Source organism: Oncorhynchus kisutch, linkage group LG21, assembly GCF_002021735.2.
Source record: "Oncorhynchus kisutch isolate 150728-3 linkage group LG21, Okis_V2, whole genome shotgun sequence".
Taxonomy (NCBI): Eukaryota; Metazoa; Chordata; class Actinopteri; order Salmoniformes; family Salmonidae; genus Oncorhynchus; species Oncorhynchus kisutch.
In genome coordinates this window covers 41,535,377-41,554,466 of record NC_034194.2, presented here as the reverse complement: position 1 = coordinate 41,554,466, position 19,090 = coordinate 41,535,377, and the positions used below count along the sequence as shown (strand labels likewise).

The 19,090-nt window shown below is 44.1% G+C and overlaps 2 protein-coding genes across 2 annotated transcripts in view; both read left to right on the top strand.

Annotated features, from left to right (window-relative positions):
* The first annotated feature begins 2,476 nt into the window (after nt 1-2,476).
* On the top strand, nt 2,477-12,934 carry LOC109879627 (visual system homeobox 2-like). Its single transcript, XM_020471792.2, has 5 exons — nt 2,477-2,801; nt 3,111-3,195; nt 4,427-4,550; nt 10,915-11,095; nt 12,177-12,934. Exons 1-5 carry the CDS (start codon nt 2,477-2,479, stop codon nt 12,554-12,556), a joined length of 1,095 nt encoding a protein of 364 aa, XP_020327381.1. The 3' UTR covers nt 12,557-12,934.
* A 4,798-nt stretch (nt 12,935-17,732) lies between these two features.
* The window catches only part of LOC109879626 (acetyl-coenzyme A synthetase 2-like, mitochondrial), a 32,431-nt gene continuing 31,073 nt past the window's right edge, over nt 17,733-19,090 (top strand). The window contains exon 1 of the mRNA XM_031800887.1: nt 17,733-18,522. Within this exon, the coding sequence (XP_031656747.1) occupies nt 18,213-18,522 (310 nt within the window). The 5' untranslated portion in view covers nt 17,733-18,212. The remainder of the gene's footprint in view (nt 18,523-19,090) is intronic.

The following is a 19,090-nucleotide window of genomic DNA, read 5'->3' as shown; positions in this document are numbered from 1 at the left end:
TATCACCAACATCTCTCTATAAGAAACATTTAATAATTTCCTTCATTATTTGTGGTAATTGTAGGGTATTACTGTAAAGTCAGTTGTTTATGTGAGTGTGTGTGTGTGTGTGTGTGTGTGTGTGTGTGTGTGTGTGTGTGTGTGTGTGTGTGTGTGTGTGTGTGTGTGTGTGTGTGTGTGTATGTGTGTGTGTGTGTGTGTGTGTGTGTGTGTGTGTGTGTGTCCTAAATACTCTCAACACGTTGTCCTCTTAATCATGTGACCTGTCAGTAAAAAAGTCAACATCAACAGATGCGCAGACTGACTCATTCTGAACACCAAAGACAAAACACTTAGTATGCAAAACGAATTACAATTTGCAAATCGCTCGCCTAGCCACATGATTAGATGTTAAGGATGACTGTTTATTGAGCTCCTTTTTAACAAATAAATGAGTTAGTCTGTATACTGGCTATAAACTGTTTGAATTTGGGACCTGCCATTTTAGTTCTAGTGGTGTTTTTGGAATTAAGAACTAGAAGTTTTTTTGATTCTTTATTTGATAGGCTAAATCAGTGGTTGGCCAATTAATGAATTAATCAAGATTAAAGAATGTGCATTTTCATCATCTTCTTAAACGGATTAAGGTCAAATAGCCTATATAAGATCCAGTCAAGTTATACCTACAAATCGAAACATAACAAGACACAAAAAGCACTGCAATTATGACAGACATAACTAAATGTAGTCTTACAATTATTAAATGTTGTATTGCTGAATAATAATAATAATAATAATAATAACATGTTTTTTCCTTTATAGTTTTTTTCTTCCTTACTAGAGAAAATACCAAATATACAATACAACCATAGATTAGTGTATTGGTCATTTTCCAGTTTCAATATTGTGTAACATTGTGTCATATTTTGTTCTATATTACTGACACGGGGACGATATGATTTTCAAAGCCAGTCAGGCAGAGACCAAACCATGTCCAAATTAAACCGTTTTATCCGGTTTTATCCGGCTGGTTGGATACTTTACGACTCGATGGCTGCGAGATTAAAGCCCTGAAATCATCTAGACAGGGATAGACAGATGGAGAGCCCGGGCTACAGTGAAAGTAATACCCCGAACATTGTTTGTATTGATTGATTTATTGATTAAAGGTTTTACTCAATCCGTTGCGGCCATTTATTGTGTGAGTTCAGGGTTCAGTTGAACGGTCATGATTGGACAGCGAGAGTCATTTGTTGTTTTATAAGTATCTTTGAGATTAAATTATACTGAATATCACTTCATCCCTGAGAGAAACCTGAAACAATTAGATGAAAATTAAGTAGACTATACAGAATAGATGTTTGGATAGTCTTTATCGCTTGCCTGACAACTCAAACTGAATTATTCCGCTGCTCGACGCATAGTTCAGTCTGAGACTGCCATCAATGAAGTCCTTTGCGGTGATGTACCAAACAAAGTCATCAGTGATTGGATCATCTCTAACCAATTAGAGTATCAAAGACAATGACTCATTTTCAAACCGCATGTGTTCTGGCTCTGGCCCAACCCCATCGGTTTCTGGCACCAATCAGACCATCTAGAATGTATTTCCATTCTAGAAATCGTCAGGGAGGTAGGCTACTCAGATCCAGACTCATTGTGGTGAAGTAACTAACATCCGTGGGCGTGGTATAGCGTTTGGGAGTTTGGGTAGACAGGCAACTATATCGCAGCATTAAAACAAAGTAATGGTTTACCTTCTTATTAATTTATGTGGTTCATAATTGGATACTTGATATAGTTTAGAATGAAATCATCCCTTCAAGCGTCATCTCATGTAAAAGCATGATTCATTGTTAGTCTACTTTACCAAATGCATACATGCATATAATCCATAATTTCGTTAAACTCAGACAGAAAACATAACAATGTTGAAGGATGTATCGATGTTCAACTCAGTTGAACAGAAGAAACCACTTAATAACTTCAAATATAGAAGCATGTATGTCAAGAGAAAAGTACATTATTTGGTGAACCACAGTGAAGGCGGCAACAACAACAACAACAAATCCATCATCCTGATTAATGTCACCAAATTCTGGACCGTTTGCAGTAACTTCGTTTTTTTATGGTGGTCTAATAAACCATGTTGTCTGGAAATACCTTGAGTCTAAACAGAACCCAAGTCTTCCAATTTATTTCCATTTGAATCGATCCGCCGTCACGAAAGAATCGCTCGACCCCCTGTGTTCTGTCGGCGTTAAAGTTCTCTCTGTGGTGATTGGCTGAGAGAAACGAGGAACCTGTTGGATTAAAAAAAAATCGGAGCCAATCGGGGAACCAATCAGGGAACACCATCAGAGAGAACAGTCTGACGCCATAACGGGGGAAAAAGAAGGTGACTGTTCTTTCAGACTTTTTTTGAATAAACTGGGGGAAAAAAGTATTCGCCTCTAAACCTAGTGGGATCCGGACACCAGCAACAACCGTCAAAAAAATGCGTTTGACTACAACGCACAAGTGCACAGGATTCGGAATCCAGGAGATTCTGGGCTTGAATAAGGAGCCGCCCGCGGTTACGCGGCGTCCATTGGAATCTTTGCCGCACAGGGCGCACCTTCTGGCGGCTAGATCGGTTTTGGACTCGGCGGGAGTCGGGATTGGGATGGGAATTATTGGTCCAGGAGGAGGAATTCATTCGTTTTACAGCCAGCCTGCCTTTCTGGAGGTGTTACAGGAGGCGCAGAGTGTTCACCTTCAGCCGCTCAACGGGGCCAGGGCAATGGGACAGCTTGATGCGCACTACTCCGCAAGCTGCTCTGGTAAATGTGTAAACTATAGGCTAGCGTATAGACCTATACATTCTAAAAGTATATATATTTTAAGTAGAAAATAAGCAATTGATTTGACATATATTTATTACTTTTAATTTTAATGATTATGTTTTTATCTTCAATAAATTGTAAATTGAAAATGTAATTTTTGTCTTAATGATTGCAAATTCTCTTATCCTGTTTTTGAACATATTTCTACACTGTACGATAACAGTTCATAAGTATTACATTGTAATAGCATTGGCAATAGACCTGTGGCTATTCATTTAATGATAAACTATAGCTATTTATTTCCAGATTCAGATGACATATCCTCCAGTGAAAAGACATTTTCCAAATCATCGATGAACCAAAACAAGAACAGAAAGAAGAGACGACACAGGTAAAACTCTAAAGGATAACTATATAACTAATATTTATCGCACTGTCGTTGAATTGGACTGTATTGCCATCGAGGCTTATATAAGTAAAGAACATGCCGTGAGAACTTGTTTGTGAAGCATTTGGAAGGAGACATTTTCTAATTAATATAACCTACAATATTCCTCAATTTTATAACATGTATTTGAACGAAAACGTCTAAATAAACAAATAATTATCAAGTATGAATTGAAAGAGATTTCTTAAATGATTTGAATTCCTCGAAAATAAAGACCAGATGGTATATAGCCTATATATATATTAGACTAATTAGTCAAGCGGTGGACATTTTCGATACAGTTGTCTATTGCAACAAAGAAAATAAATTAGAGTAGCCCATTCTTCTTTGGATAACAGTATTCAACATAGGATAGCCTACAAGGTGTCAATATTTCTGATATTTTTTACCTTTATTTTACTAGGCAAGTCAGTTAAGAACAAATTCTTATTTTCAATGACGGCCTAGGAACAGTGGGTTAACTGCCTGTTCAGGCAGAACGACAGATTTGTACCTTGTCGGCTCGGGGATTCGAACTTGCAACCTTTCGGTTACTAGTCCAACACTCTAACCACTGGGCTACCCTGCCGCCCCGATGCTCTATATTCTACAAGTAGCCTACGTCAAGCAAATAAATCATGCTTCAAATAATGATGTGTAAATTATGTCCTGATAATGTCATTTATTTATTTATGAAACTTAATTCAAATTTAATTTCTTTCTTCTAAATCAACATTTTCATTTTTGGAATTATTAAATCATTTGTTTTGTGTCCCACTGCCATATGAACCAAACAAGCTAAATGTCATGCTTATCTATTTATATATATTTACATGCAAATACATGTAATACATAATAACTGTTATTAGCCTAGATTTGATTCAGAGTAGAACGTGTGTGATGCCTTGAGCTTGATGTACACAGCACTTCATGAAATAGATATATTAAGGACAAATGTGTAAAAACATATATATTTTTTAAAATCTATACTGTATATATAATTTTTTATGTGAGCTTTTAATTTGTCCAGGATGTCCCATTGAGATCAGAATACCTCTTTTACAAGGGAGACCAGTTTTTATGGACTTGACACTTGAAGGCACAATTCAATGCTATGCAAATGTTTGTCACCAAGAATAACTTTGTTTGTGTGTGTGTGTGTGTGTGTGTGTGTCCTTTATGATGTTTCTATCAGGACTATATTCACATCAGATCAGCTGGATGAGTTGGAGAAGGCTTTCAATGAGGCCCACTACCCCGATGTTTACGCCAGAGAGATGCTCTCCATGAAGACTGAACTTCCAGAGGACAGGATACAGGTGCATAACATACTGCAACCTGGCTGTGTGTTCATACTGTAACCTGGCTGTGTGTTCATACTGTAACCTGGCTGTGTGTTCATACTGTAACCTGGCTGTGTGTTCATACTGTAACCTGGCTGTGTGTTCATACTGTAACCTGGCTGTGTGTTCATACTGTAACCTGGCTGTGTGTTCATACTGTAACCTGGCTGTGTGTTCATACTGTAACCTGGCAATGTGTGGTGTGTGTCAGTATGTTTGTGTGTGTGTGTGTCAGTGTGTCTATCATTATCACCATACCCTCTCTGCTCAGTTCACACCCAATTTCCTCCTCTATCTTGGTACCATTCCCCCTGGGACTCAGTCATCCATCCATCTAGGGGGAGCATAGAGATGCTTACCATTTACACTATACAAGCAGCACTCTCCTAGCCACGCTAGCCTCACCCTCATGTGGGTGCTAGCAAGAATGCTAGGTAGTGCTACGTATCAACAGTCATTGTCAGCCAATCCAGAAAGGGGTGATCTTCGATTAGTCACTTGCGTCGAGATATCGTGGAGGATTCGAATAATTTTAAATTTTGGGGGGGGTGGGTATATTTGTTCTTTTACACACGTGTTTCTTGCATATCACAACTCCCCCTGAGACACACGCAGAGAGTGGGGACACGGTCAGGGTCACCATATCCCAACTCCCCCTGAGACACACGCAGAGAGTGGGGACACGGTCAGGGTCACCATATCCCAACTCCCCCAGAGACACCCACAGAGAGTGGGGACACGGTCAGGGTCACCATATCCCAACTCCCCCTGAGACACCCACAGAGAGTGGGGACACGGTCAGGGTCACCATATCCCAACTCCCCCAGAGACACCCACAGAGAGTGGGGACACGGTCAGGGTCACCATATCCCAACTCCCCCTGAGACACACGCAGAGAGTGGGGACACGGTCAGGGTCACCATATCCCAACTCCCCCAGAGACACCCACAGAGAGTGGGGACACGGTCAGGGTCACCATATCCCAACTCCCCCTGAGACACACGCAGAGAGTGGGGACACGGTCAGGGTCACCATATCCCAACTCCCCCAGAGACACCCGCAGAGAGTGGGGACACGGTCAGGGTCACCATATCCCAACTCCCCCTGAGACACACGCAGAGAGTGGGGACACGGTCAGGGTCACCATATCCCAACTCCCCCAGAGACACCCACAGAGAGTGGGGACACGGTCAGGGTCACCCTATCCCAACTCCCCCTGAGACACACGCAGAGAGTGGGGACACGGTCAGGGTCACCATATCCCAACTCCCCCAGAGACACCCACAGAGAGTGGGGACACGGTCAGGGTCACCATATCCCAACTCCCCCTGAGACACACGCAGAGAGTGGGGACACGGTCAGGGTCACCATATCCCAACTCCCCCTGAGACACACGCAGAGAGTGGGGACACGGTCAGGGTCACCATATCCCAACTCCCCCAGAGACACCCGCAGAGAGTGGGGACACGGTCAGGGTCACCATATCCCAACTCCCCCTGAGACACACGCAGAGAGTGGGGACACGGTCAGGGTCACCATATCCCAACTCCCCCAGAGACACCCACAGAGAGTGGGGACACGGTCAGGGTCACCATATCCCAACTCCCCCTGAGACACACGCAGAGAGTGGGGACACGGTCAGGGTCACCATATCCCAACTCCCCCAGAGACACCCACAGAGAGTGGGGACACGGTCAGGGTCACCATTGTACAGCACCCCTGGAGCAATTAGCATGAAGTGCCTTACTCAAGGGCACAGCGACAGATTTTTACACCTTGTTGCCTCCGGTATTTGAACCAGTAACCTTTCAGTTACAGTAACCTTTCACCTTTCAACCTTTCAGTTCTCCACCCTCGAGGCTACTTGCTGCCCTTATTTATTTGTATTTGTATTTGTTTTTAATTATTATTATACATTAAAAACAACAACTTTAGTCCCGCCTTGTTCAGCTCCCACGGCCATGTTGACATCCCTCAATGGTCCCCCGTCCACTCCGCTTCTCTCTCTTTCCTTTCATTGAAAGTGAATGGCTTCCGATGTTTCACCACGCGAGGCCGCGTCCTAGTGTCAATGCACTGTTAGGCACAAGGTTTGAGACAGAAATGAAATGATAACTACAGTGAAATGAATTAGCTTGGGTCAATGGCAGGGCTCTCCTGGGCTCTAGCTCTCTAATTTCCCTGGTGATATTTGAGCGCCTGTCTGTCGTCCATCCATTGATTGTCTCAAAAAAAAAATGTACGTATTTTTCAATCATCCTCCATGCTCCCCTAGGGTCACCCTCCTGTCCTTTACTTTCTCAGCTCAGTTGCCTCACACACACACACACACACACACACACACGCACGCACGCACGCACGCACGCACGCACGCACGCACGCACACACACACACACACACACACACACACACACACACACACACACACACACACACACACACACACACACACACACACACACAGTCTTGCACAACCCTTAATGTAATTCTAACCCTAACACTAATTCTAACTTTAACCCTAAACCCCCTAGAAATAGCATTTGACCTCGTGGGGACTAACAAAATGTCCCCAGTTGGTCAAATTTTTGTTCCTTTATTATTCTTGTGGGAACTAGAAGTTAAACATGTCCACACACACACACACACATGCACGCACACGCACGCCCGGAGATAGGGGCTATCATCAGACCTATCACCAATAGATAGGGGCCAGACCTATCACCAAGAGATAGGGGCCAGACCTATCACCAAGAGATAGGGGCCAGACCTATCACCAAGAGATAGGGGCCAGATCTATCACCAAGAGATAGGGGCCAGACCTATCTCCATGAGACAGGGGCAGGGGCTATCATCAGACCTGTCTCCATAAGATAAGATATCATCCGACCTATCACCAAGAGATAGGGGCTATCATCAGATCTATCTCCATTTTAATTTTTATTTAACTAGGCAAGTCAGTTAAGAACTTTCTTATTTACAATGACAGCCTAGGAACAGTGGGTTAACTGCCTGTTCAGGGGCAGAACAACAGGGTTTGTCAGCTCGGGGGTTTGAACTTGCAACGGTTACTAGTCCAACGCTCTAACCACTAGACTACCCTGCCGCCTCTACACTCTAACCACTAGACTACCCTGCCGCCTCTACACTCTAACCACTAGACTACCCTGCCGCCTCTACACTCTAACCACTAGGCTACCCTGCCGCCTCTACACTCTAACCACTAGGCTACCTGCCGCCTCTACACTCTAACCACTAGACTACCCTGCCACCTCTACACTCTAACCACTAGACTACCCTGCCACCTCTACACTCTAACCACTAGGCTACCCTGCCGCCTCTACACTCTAACCACTAGACTACCCTGCCGCCTCTACACTCTAACCACTAGGCTACCCTGCCGCCTCTACACTCTAACCACTAGGCTACCTGCCGCCTCTACACTCTAACCACTAGACTACCCTGCCACCTCTACACTCTAACCACTAGACTACCCTGCCACCTCTACACTCTAACCACTAGGCTACCTGCCGCCTCAACACTCTAACCACTAGGCTACCTGCCGCCTCTACACTCTAACCACTAGGCTACCCTGCCGCCCCTCCACTCTAACCACTAGGCTACCTGCCGCCTCTCCACTCTAACCACTAGGCTACCCTGCCGCCCCTCCACTCTAACCACTAGGCTACCCTGCCGCCCCTCCACTCTAACCACTAGGCTACCTGCCGCCTCTACACTCTAACCACTAGGCTACCCTGCCGCCCCTCCACTCTAACCACTAGGCTACCCTGCCGCCCCTCCACTCTAACCACTAGGCTACCCTGCCGCCCGTGAGATTGGGGTTATCATTCTAGTTTGTTGGTGATGTGGACAGCAAGGAACTTGAAGGTCTCAACCTGCTCCACTACAGCCCCGTCAATGAGAATGAGGGTGTGCTCTGTCCTCCTTTTCCTGTAGTCCACAATCATCTCCTTAGTTGGTTACGTTGAGGGATAGGTTGTTATTCTGACACCACCTGGCCAGGTCTCTGACCTCCTCCTTATAGGCTGTCTCGTCGTTGTCGGTGATCAGACCAACCACTGTTGTGTCGTCTGCAAACTTAATGATGGTGTTGTGGCTGGCCACGCACTCGTGGGTGAACAGGGAGTACAGAAGAGCACTGAGCACACACCCCCGAGGGTCTCCAGTGTTGAGGATCAGTGTGGCAGATATGTTGCTTGGACCAAAAGGCTCCTCAACAGCTTCTACCCCCTAGCCGTAAGGTTGCTGAAAAATTTATAAAATCTCCCCCGGACAATTTAGATTGATACACCCCCCCCCCCCCCCCTTTGTTTTTACACTGCTGCTACCTGCTGATTATTACCTAAGCATAGTCACTACTCCCCCACCTACATGTACAGATTACCTCAATTAACCTGTACCCCTGCGCACTGACTCGGTACCCCTGTATAAAACCTTGTTATTATTATTATTACTATTGTGTTCATTTTTATTATTACTTTTTATTTTAGTCTATTTGGTAACTTTTTTTAAACTCTTCTTGAACTGCACTGTTGGTTAAGGGCTTGTCAATAAAGCATTTCACGGTAAAGTCTACACTTGTTGTATTCGGCGCATGTGACTAATAAAGTTTGATACGATATTTCAGCATACAGTGCCTTGCGAAAGTATTCGGCCCCCTTGAACTTTGCGACCTTTTGCCACATTTCAGGCTTCAAACATAAAGATATAAAACTGTATTTTTTTGTGAAGAATCAACAACAAGTGGGACACAATCATGAAGTGGAACGACATTTATTGGATATTTCAAACTTTTTTAACAAATCAAAAACTGAAAAATTGGGCGTGCAAAATTATTCCCCTTTACTTTCAGTGCAGCAAACTCTCTCCAGAAGTTCAGTGAGGATCTCTGAATGATCCAATGTTGACCTAAATGACTAATGATGATAAATACAATCCACCTGTGTGTAATCAAGTCTCCGTATAAATGCACCTGCACTGTGATAGTCTCAGAGGTCCGTTAAAAGCGCAGAGAGCATCATGAAGAACAAGTAACACACCAGGCAGGTCCGAGATACTGTTGTGAAGAAGTTTAAAGCCGGATTTGGATACAAAAAGATTTCCCATGCTTTAAACATCCCAAGGAGCACTGTGCAAGCGATACTATTGAAATGGAAGGAGTATCAGACCACTGCAAATCTACCAAGACCTGGCCGTCCCTCTAAACCTTCAGCTCATACAAGGAGAAGACTGATCAGAGATGCAGCCAAGAGGCCCATGATCACTCTGGATGAACTGCAGAGATCTACAGCTGAGGTGGGAGACTCTGTCCATAGGACAACAATCAGTCGTATATTGCACAAATCTGGCCTTTATGGAAGAGTGGCAAGAAGAAAACCATTTCTTAAAGATATCCATAAAAAGTGTCGTTTAGGGTTTGCCACAAGCCACCTGGGAGACACACCAAACATGTGGAAGTAGGTGCTCTGGTCAGATGAAACCAAAATGGAACTTTTTGGCAACAATGCAAAACGTTATGTTTGGCATAAAAGCAACACAGCTCATCACCCTGAACACACCATCCCCACTGTCAAACATGGTGGTGGCAGCATCATGGTTTGGGCCTGCTTTTCTTCAGCAGGGACAGGGAAGATGGTTAAAATTGATGGGAAGATGGATGGAGCCAAATACAGGACCATTCTGGAAGAAAACCTGATGGAGTCTGCAAAAGGCCTGAGACTGGGATGGAGATTTGTCTTCCAACAAGACAATGATCCAAAACATAAAGCAAAATCTACAATGGAATGGTTCAAAAATAAACATATCCAGGTGTTAGAATGGCCAAGTCAAAGTCCAGACCTGAATCCAATCGAGAATCTGTGGAAAGAACTGAAAACAGCTGTTCACAAATGCTCTCCATCCAACCTTACTGAGCTCGAGCTGTTTTGCAAGGAGGAATGGGAAAAAATGTCAGTCTCTCGATGTGCAAAACTGATAGAGACATACCCCAAGCGACTTACAGCTGTAATGGCAGCAAAAGGTGGCGCTACAAAGTATTAAATTAAGGGGGCTGAATAATTTTGCACGCCCAATTTTTCAGTTTTTGATTTGTTAAAAAAGTTTGAAATATCCAATAAATGTCGTTCCACTTCATGATTGTGTCTCACTTGTTGTTGATTCTTCACAAAAAAATACAGTTTTATATCTTTATGTTTGAAGCCTGAAATGTGGCAAAAGGTTGCAAAGTTCAAGGGGGCCGAATACTTTCGCAAGGCACTGTATGTACCAAGATGTTAAAATAAACCTAAACTTCCATCCTCTGTCCCTTCCTCTCTCCCTGCAGGTTTGGTTTCAGAACCGCCGTGCCAAGTGGAGGAAGAGGGAGAAGTGTTGGGGTCACAGCAGTGTGATGGCGGAGTACGGCCTGTACGGTGCCATGGTCCGCCACTCCATCCCTCTGCCTGAGTCCATCCTCAAGTCAGCCAAGGACGGTATCATGGACTCCTGTGCCCCATGGCTACTTGGTAAGGTACTGCGTTAATGTGGGTTGTTGGGGTGGGGTGGGGTGGAGTGTGTGTGTGTGTGTGTGTGTGCGTACGTGCGTGCGTGTGTGCGTGAGTGTGTGTATCCACAGTACGCTGTCACTGTCTCATTGATCTATGCTACTCAATTGACAGATAGGACGATGGGCAAAGATGTTAATTCAATCTGATAAAATAAAGATGATCACGTTATTGATTAACACCCGTCATTGACACTTTTATCAACTCCCGACAAGCCCTGGGATGAAGTCTGACATTGAGATCATGGCCCTGCTCATAAATTATTTTTTTAAAAACTTGGATGGTGATAGTGCAGTATGTACGACTGAGAACGTTAAGGTGGACGGCTTGCTTTACCGAACTATCAGGTATCAATGTAAGACCCAGATGCAGACTGTAACACTGTTTACTACAGCAACAGGGGCAAAGGTACAGGACGGCGGACAGGCTCAGGGTCAGGGTCAGGCAGAGGTTGGTATTCCAATGGTCAGGGCAGGCAGTGGTCAGGCGGGTGGGTACAGGGTCAGGACAGGCAAGGGTCAAAAACCAGGAGGACGAGAAAAAGAGAGACTGGGGAAAAGCAGGTGCCGATACAAAAAAAACGCTGGTTGACTTGACAAACAAGACGAGCTGGCAACAGACAAACAGAGAACACAGGTGTAAATACACAGGGGATAATATAGGGATATAAATACACAAGGGATAGTGGGGAAGATCGGTGACACCTGGAGGGGGGGGGGGGGTGGAGACAATCAAAAAGACAGTTGAAACAGATCAGGGTGTGACACCTAACCACATACCATAGTTCAACGAGTAGTTTAAACCTCTGTGAACTGTTAGTGAAGGTGCCTTTGCCATGTTGCCTCCTCACCATGATGACCATGGTGGAGGTCAGAAACAATAATTGACCAAGACCTACCTGCCAGCTACAGCTCAGTATGAGTTTTAGTTTCCTAGTACTGTAGCGTCACTGTTTTTAGTCGTGTGTGTGTGTGTGTCTCCAAGTGGGATGTGTTCTCACTCTGTTACCTACCGGAATACAAACGATTCCTTTTCCTTCCAGGTATGCACAAGAAGTTCATAGATACCCCTGTTCCAACCTCTCCTGTGAAACTGGAAGCTCCCCTCTCCAAACTTCCTTCCAGGGAACGAGAGAGGGAGAGAGAGGTGGAGCGAAAGGTGGAGGAAGAGGAGGAGGAGGAGAGGAGAGAGAATACCAGATCGCCCATATCCAAAGAGGAACTGAGAGAGAATAGCATCGCAGCACTCAGGGCTAAAGCTCTGGAACACAGCGCTAAGATGCTGGGGACACATCCTGATGGAGGACCACTGGGGACAGTTTCAGGGGCCGTACCAGTGGGGCAGAGACAGCTGACGGAGACAGAGGACAAACAGACAGAAGGACAGTTGAATCCTGCAGAGAAGATAGAGTCCAGTCACTGATATGAACGCATTCTTCTAAAGACTATGCTAGGGCCTGTTGATGCCCTCTCTGTAAAGAACACTGTTTACATACTCCTCACATCCATACTATTATAAAAAAGATAGTATTAGTTACAATACACATTATTCTTTCTAGCAAAAAATAGTCATAATGTTCCTATGACACCAATACCAGATATCGTCAACCTCCACAATCTTCCTGTCATGGGGATTAATTTTCTCCAGATCAAATGTTCCATCAGGGAAACTCAGTAAACAACTACAACTATACCCTGGTCAATACCTGTCTACTATGTTGTAATCTGGCAGCTATTTGGCAGCTTGCTATTGTACAACTTTAAGAAGACTTAACTATTTGGTTACATCAAATCAAATCAAATTTATTTATATAGCCCTTCGTACATCAGCTGATATCTCAAAGTGCTGTACAGAAACCCAGCCTAAAACCCACAAACAGCAAGCAATGCAGGTGTAGAAGCACGGTGGCTAGGAAAAACTCCCTAGAAAGGCCAAAACCTAGGAGAAACATAGAGAGGAACCAGGCTATGTGGGGTGGCCAGTCCTCTTCTGGCTGTGCCGGGATCAGTCTTTGCATATTGTACTGGCCCATATTATTGGTAATAGTCAAACCACACAAGGTGAAAGATACATGTTATGATAAAAATGTTGTGGAATAATGTGAACATCAAGAGACTCATCTTGAGAGGATGCATGAACATTTTCTTTACACACAATAGACTTATCCCCTTGAAATGGACACCTGCTCGTCCAACATCTCATTCCAAAATCATGGGCATTAACATGGAGTTGGTCCTCCCCTTTACTGCTATAACAGCCTCCACTCTTCTGGGAAGGCTTTCCACTAGATGTTGGAACATTGCTGCTACAACAGCCTCCACTCTTCTGGGAAGGCTTTCCACTAGATGTTGGAACATTGCTGCTATAACAGCCTCCACTCTTCTGGGAAGGCTTTCCACTAGATGTTGGAACATTGCTGCTATAACAGCCTCCACTCTTCTGGGAAGGCTTTCCACTAGATGTTGGAACATTGCTGCTATAACAGCCTCCACTCTTCTGGGAAGGCTTTCCACTAGATGTTGGAACATTGCTGCTATAACAGCCTCCACTCTTCTGGGAAGGCTTTCCACTAGATGTTGGAACTTTGCTGCTACAACAGCCTCCACTATTCTGGGAATGCTTTCCACTAGATGTTGGAACATTGCTGCTATAACAGCCTCCACTATTCTGGGAAGGCTTTCCACTAGATGTTGGAACATTGCTGCTATAACAGCCTCCAGTCTTCTGGGAAGGCTTTCCACTAGATGTTGGAACATTGCTGCGGGGACTTGCTTCCATTCAGCCACAAGAGCATTAGTGAGGTTGGACACTGATGTTGGGCGATTAGGCCTGGCTCACAGTTGCCTTTCCAGTTCATCCCGAAGATGGGGTTGAATCACAGAATCGTCTAGAATGTCATTGTATTCTGTAGCGTTAAAATGTCCCTTCACTGGAACTAAGGGGCCTAGACCGAACCATGAAAAACTGCCCCAGACCATTATTCCTCCTCCACTAAACTTTACAGTTGGCACTATGCATTCGGGCAGGTAGCGTTCTCCTGGCATTCGCCAAACCCAGATTTGTCCATCGGACTGCCAGATGGTGAAGCGTGATTCATCACTCCAGAGAACCCATTTACACTGCTCCAGCTGACACTTGGCAATGTGTATGGTGATCTTAGGCTTGTGTGCGGCTGCTCGGCCAAATCCATTTCATGAAGCTTCCTACGAACAGTTATTGTGCTGACGTTGCTTCCAGAGGAAGTTTGGAAGTCGGTAGGGAGTGTTGCAACCGAGGACGAACATTTTTTATGCACTACGTGCTTCAGCACTAGGCGGTCCCGTTCTGTGAGCTTGTGTGGCCTACCACTTCGCAGTTGAGCCGTTGTTGCTCCTAGATGTTTCCACTTCATAATAACAGCACCTACAGTTGACTGGGGGCAGCTCTAGCAGGGCTGAAATTTGACGAACTGGCTTGTCGGAAAGCTGGCATCCAATGAAAGAGACACGTTGAAAATCACTGAGCTCTTCAGTACGGAACATTTTACTGCCAGTGTTTGTCTATGGAGATTGCATGGCTGTCTGTTCGATTTTATACACCTGTCAGCAATGGGTGTGGCTGAAATAGCCGAATCCACTAAATTGAAGGGGTGTCCACATACCTTTGTATATATGGTGTGTGGTGGATTTCATCTTACCTATGATAGAAATATTAGAATTATGACATATAGCTACATTCATGTAGTTGGAACAAGCTGTGTTTGGTTTTTGTCTTTGTGTTCTGTATATTTAAATAGTAATAAAAATGTTATTGTTATTCAGATGGAAGATTTCCTGGGTGTTTTTTGTGTGCATCTAAAATACATTTAATTAAGAGTAGCCTATAATTACATAAAACACATGATATATTATGACAGAAATAGGCATAATCGACATATAGACTCATGGTTATAATTTAGGTATACTCGAATTTCACCAAAATATAATAGCCTATACCAATGGTCACCACCCGGTCGATCGCGATCTACTAGTGGAGCACCAAACATGTCTGTAGAAAAGCCAACGATAAAGTATTGCGCTCATTGTCTTTATTCTGTTGCGCTGTTGCCTGTAGACGCACTTCATTCAGAAGTGCGTCTACAGGCAACACCGGGTTGCACCGGGTAAGCAAAGTGTTCTCATTTCGAACCATTTTATTTGTCTGAAAATACAAACTCCGCCTACCCTGCAGACCAGGAGATCTGTTGCTAAATCGAGTGTGCCTACTGCGCTGGCCAATCGGATAGCTCAAATCACCGTGCCTAAAAGAGCTTCCACTACCCCTGGCCACAGAACAGTTTGATACGCTACTACCGTAAGTAAGAATGAATAATTTTTAAACCATGACCACACAGAAAATGTCTAAGAATAACAGCAAAGAGCTGCTGTTTCTATGAGGGAGTTCATATTTAAGTTTTTATTCAGCACCGTCAACAGTGTTTTATTCACCATTATTATAAAACATAAAACGTGCTTCTCTGTACGTCCTGTTGCACTGCAACTGCGATGAATGACTAGCCAACAGCGGAGGCTGGTGGGGGGAGCTATAGGAGGACGGGCTCATTGCAATGACTGGAATGGAATCAATGGAACGGAGTCAAACAAGTGGTTTCTATATGTCTGATATCTTTCCACAAATTCCATTCCAGCCATTACAATGAGCCTGTCCTCCTATAGCTCACCCCACTAAATCAAATAAAATCACATTTTATTGGTCAGCACACATATTTAGTGGGTGTAGCGAAATGCTTGTGTTCCTAGCTCCAACAGTGCAGTAACATCTAACAATTCACAACAGTACACACAAATCTACAAGTAAAAGAAATATATACAAACAATGTCGGAGTGGCATTGACTAAAATACAGTAGAATAGAATACAGTATATACATATGAGTAAAGCAGTATGTAAACATTAAGCAATATGTAAACAACACGAGCCTCCTTGCTAGCCAAGTATATTAATAGCCCTGCGTTTGTATTATTATTAGCAGCTCGTCGTGTCTATTTATAGAGGAATATTTTAACTTTCTCTGGTCGTAGGAACAACATGTATTTGTGCATGAGGGAGACGCAGTGTGACTCGAGTTTCGTCATCGTGTGGAAGAAGGTGTCTCCTCTCTGTCAGTCTCACCGGAGGAAAGGAATGAGAGAGCAGGGACCGTGAGAAAGAACGGTCATCCAACTCGGAATTGCAAGTCGGAAAGTCGGCCATCTTTCTGGAGCTCAGACCTTCCGACCTGAAGATCATTGGCCTCATGATTTGACCTCGTTTTTTTTGTTCAGTTGTCTTGGAAGCACCATGACTAACAGGTGCAGGTACCATCAGTCCAGTAAAATAAAAAAACACATTATTTCAATTCGGTGTCTTGCAAGTGCTACACCAACTGATCAATGTTGTTATCAAAGCTATAGTTTTGAAATATAATATGGTCTGAGAAGAACAATAGTGGCAGGCCAAGCACGCAGACAATATGCTGTGATAATGTATTAGGCCTACTGCCCAAACCTCATTCCGAAAGAACTGTTTTACAAGAACAATAGTGGCAGGCCAAGCACGCAGACAATATGCTGTGATAATGTATTAGGCCTACTGCCCAAACCTCATTCCGAAAGAACTGTTTTACAAGAACAATAGTGGCAGGCCAAGCACGCAGACAATATGCTGTGATAATGTATTAGGCCTACTGCCCAAACCTCATTCCGAAAGAACTGTTTTACAAGAACAATAGTGGCAGGCCAAGCACGCAGACAATATGCTGTGATAATGTATTAGGCCTACTGCCCAAACCTCATTCCGAAAGAACTGTTTTACAAGAACAATAGTGGCAGGCCAAGCACGCAGACAATATGCTGTGATAATGTATTAGGCCTACTGCCCAAACCTCATTCCGAAAGAACTGTTTTACAAGAACAATAGTGGCAGGCCAAGCACGCAGACAATATGCTGTGATAATGTATTAGGCCTACTGCCCAAACCTCATTCCGAAAGAACTGTTTTACAAGAACAATAGTGGCAGGCCAAGCACGCAGACAATATGCTGTGATAATGTATTAGGCCTACTGCCCAAACCTCATTCCGAAAGAACTGTTTTACAAGAACAATAGTGGCAGGCCAAGCACGCAGACAATATGCTGTGATAATGTATTAGGCCTACTGCCCAAACCTCATTCCGAAAGAACTGTTTTATAAGCTTAATGTAAAAAAAATAAAAAAATAAAGTCAGCGGTAGATCTCGTCTTGCTTTTTGACTGTGAAAGTGATCTTGACTCTCCCGAGTGGTCAAAGGGATCGCATCGCAGTGCTAGCTGTGCCATTAGAGAATTTGGTTCAAGTCCAGGTTCTGTCGCATCCGGCCGCGACCGGGAGACCCATGGGGCGGCGCACAATTGGCCCAGCGTCGTCCAGGTTAAGGAGGGTTTGACCAGGAGGGATGTCCTTGTCCCATCGCGCACTAGCTACCCCTGTGGTGGGCGAGCGCAGTGTACGCTGACACGGTCGCCAGGTGTACAATGTTTCCTCCGACACGTTGGTGCGACTGGCTTCGTCAAAAAAGCAGTGCGGCCTGGTTGGGTTGTGTTTCGGAGGACGCACGGCTCTCGAACTTCACCTCTCCCGAGTTCGTACGGGAGTTGCAGCGATGAGACAAGATTGGATACCATTAAATTGCGGAGAAAATGGGTAAAAAATCAATGTAAAGGTTGGTGACCACTGGCCTATACTATAGCCTAATCAAGTACATGTTTTCTGATAGGGGTGGAAATGCCCCACTTTAGTCATCTGTTGTCATTGGCTGGTCCAACTTCTGCGCCTTTATTGTCGGCCCACAATGCACTCCGACTTCCCTTTAAATGTATCTGCATTGAATGTCTCACTCAAAAAAAAGTTTCGCTGGAGTCTTAAAGGTTCATTTGATAAAACACAAACCCGTTGTCATTATGGATATGTGATTTTAAATGTGCTTTTAAATGCTTTTAAATGTTGTTTCACAATTTTGGTGGATAAAGGATACGATCTATCTTCTTCGGAATAGACTGTCTTTATGACAAAGAACTTCGTTTCATGATGTGTTCGCTTTGGAGAGGCACTTTGTTGACTCTCACTTCGTCATTAAACCGAAGGGTTTTTCAATGCTGTCGACAGTTGGGCAGAAGCTACAATATAGCATCATGTATGCCGGAGGCAGTTGCATTCCAAGGTGTCAGTGATCATTCGGGACTGTACAAATTCTCCGTCAACGAAAGTGACCGGTTTTGGGGCGCAGTGGCGCGCCAGAGGCTGTCGTGGATAAGTCCTTTTCACACGGTTCAGAACTGTGACTTCAGTCAAGGCAAAATAAAATGGTTTGAAGGGGGAAAACTCAATGTATCTGGTAAGATAACATTTTCTCCACAAAATATACAATATGTAAGACATATTTTCAATTGTTTTTGTACTGCTATATCTAAACCATATTCGAGCTAACGTACCTAATCGCCAGTGTAATAACCATGTGGATTGTTGTTGGTTTTTTACCTTAAAATAAAAAGCTCCATAGAGTTGTTTTGATTGGTTGAAATACATTTGACCTTTATTTTGAAAATAATAATTCTGTAGTAAATATAGTACTCCAGTTGGTCCTATATCCCCTGCCAGTAGAGTCACCCAGAGTAACTACCTCATCCAGTTGGTCCTATATCCCCTGCCAGTAGAGTCACCCAGAGTAACTACCTCATCCAGTTGGTCCTATATCCCCTGCCAGTAGAGTCACCCAGAGTAACTACCTCATCCAGTTGGTCCTATATCCCCTGCCAGTTCCATTTCTCTGCCAGTAGAGTCACCCAGAGTAACTACCTCAACCAGTTGGTCCTATATCCCCTGCCAGTTCCATTTCTCTGCCAGTAGAGTCACCCAGAGTAACTACCTCAACCAGTTGGTCCTATATCCCCTGCCAGTTCCAT

Coding starts and splice junctions, on each gene's coding strand:
- LOC109879627 (XM_020471792.2), top strand. CDS start 2,477: ATGCGTTTGACTACAACGCACAAGTGCACAGGATTCGGAATCCAGGAG. Junction 2,802..3,110: donor CTACTCCGCAAGCTGCTCTG/GTAAATGTGTAA, acceptor ATTTATTTCCAG/ATTCAGATGACATATCCTCC. Junction 11,096..12,176: donor CTGTGCCCCATGGCTACTTG/GTAAGGTACTGC, acceptor TTTTCCTTCCAG/GTATGCACAAGAAGTTCATA.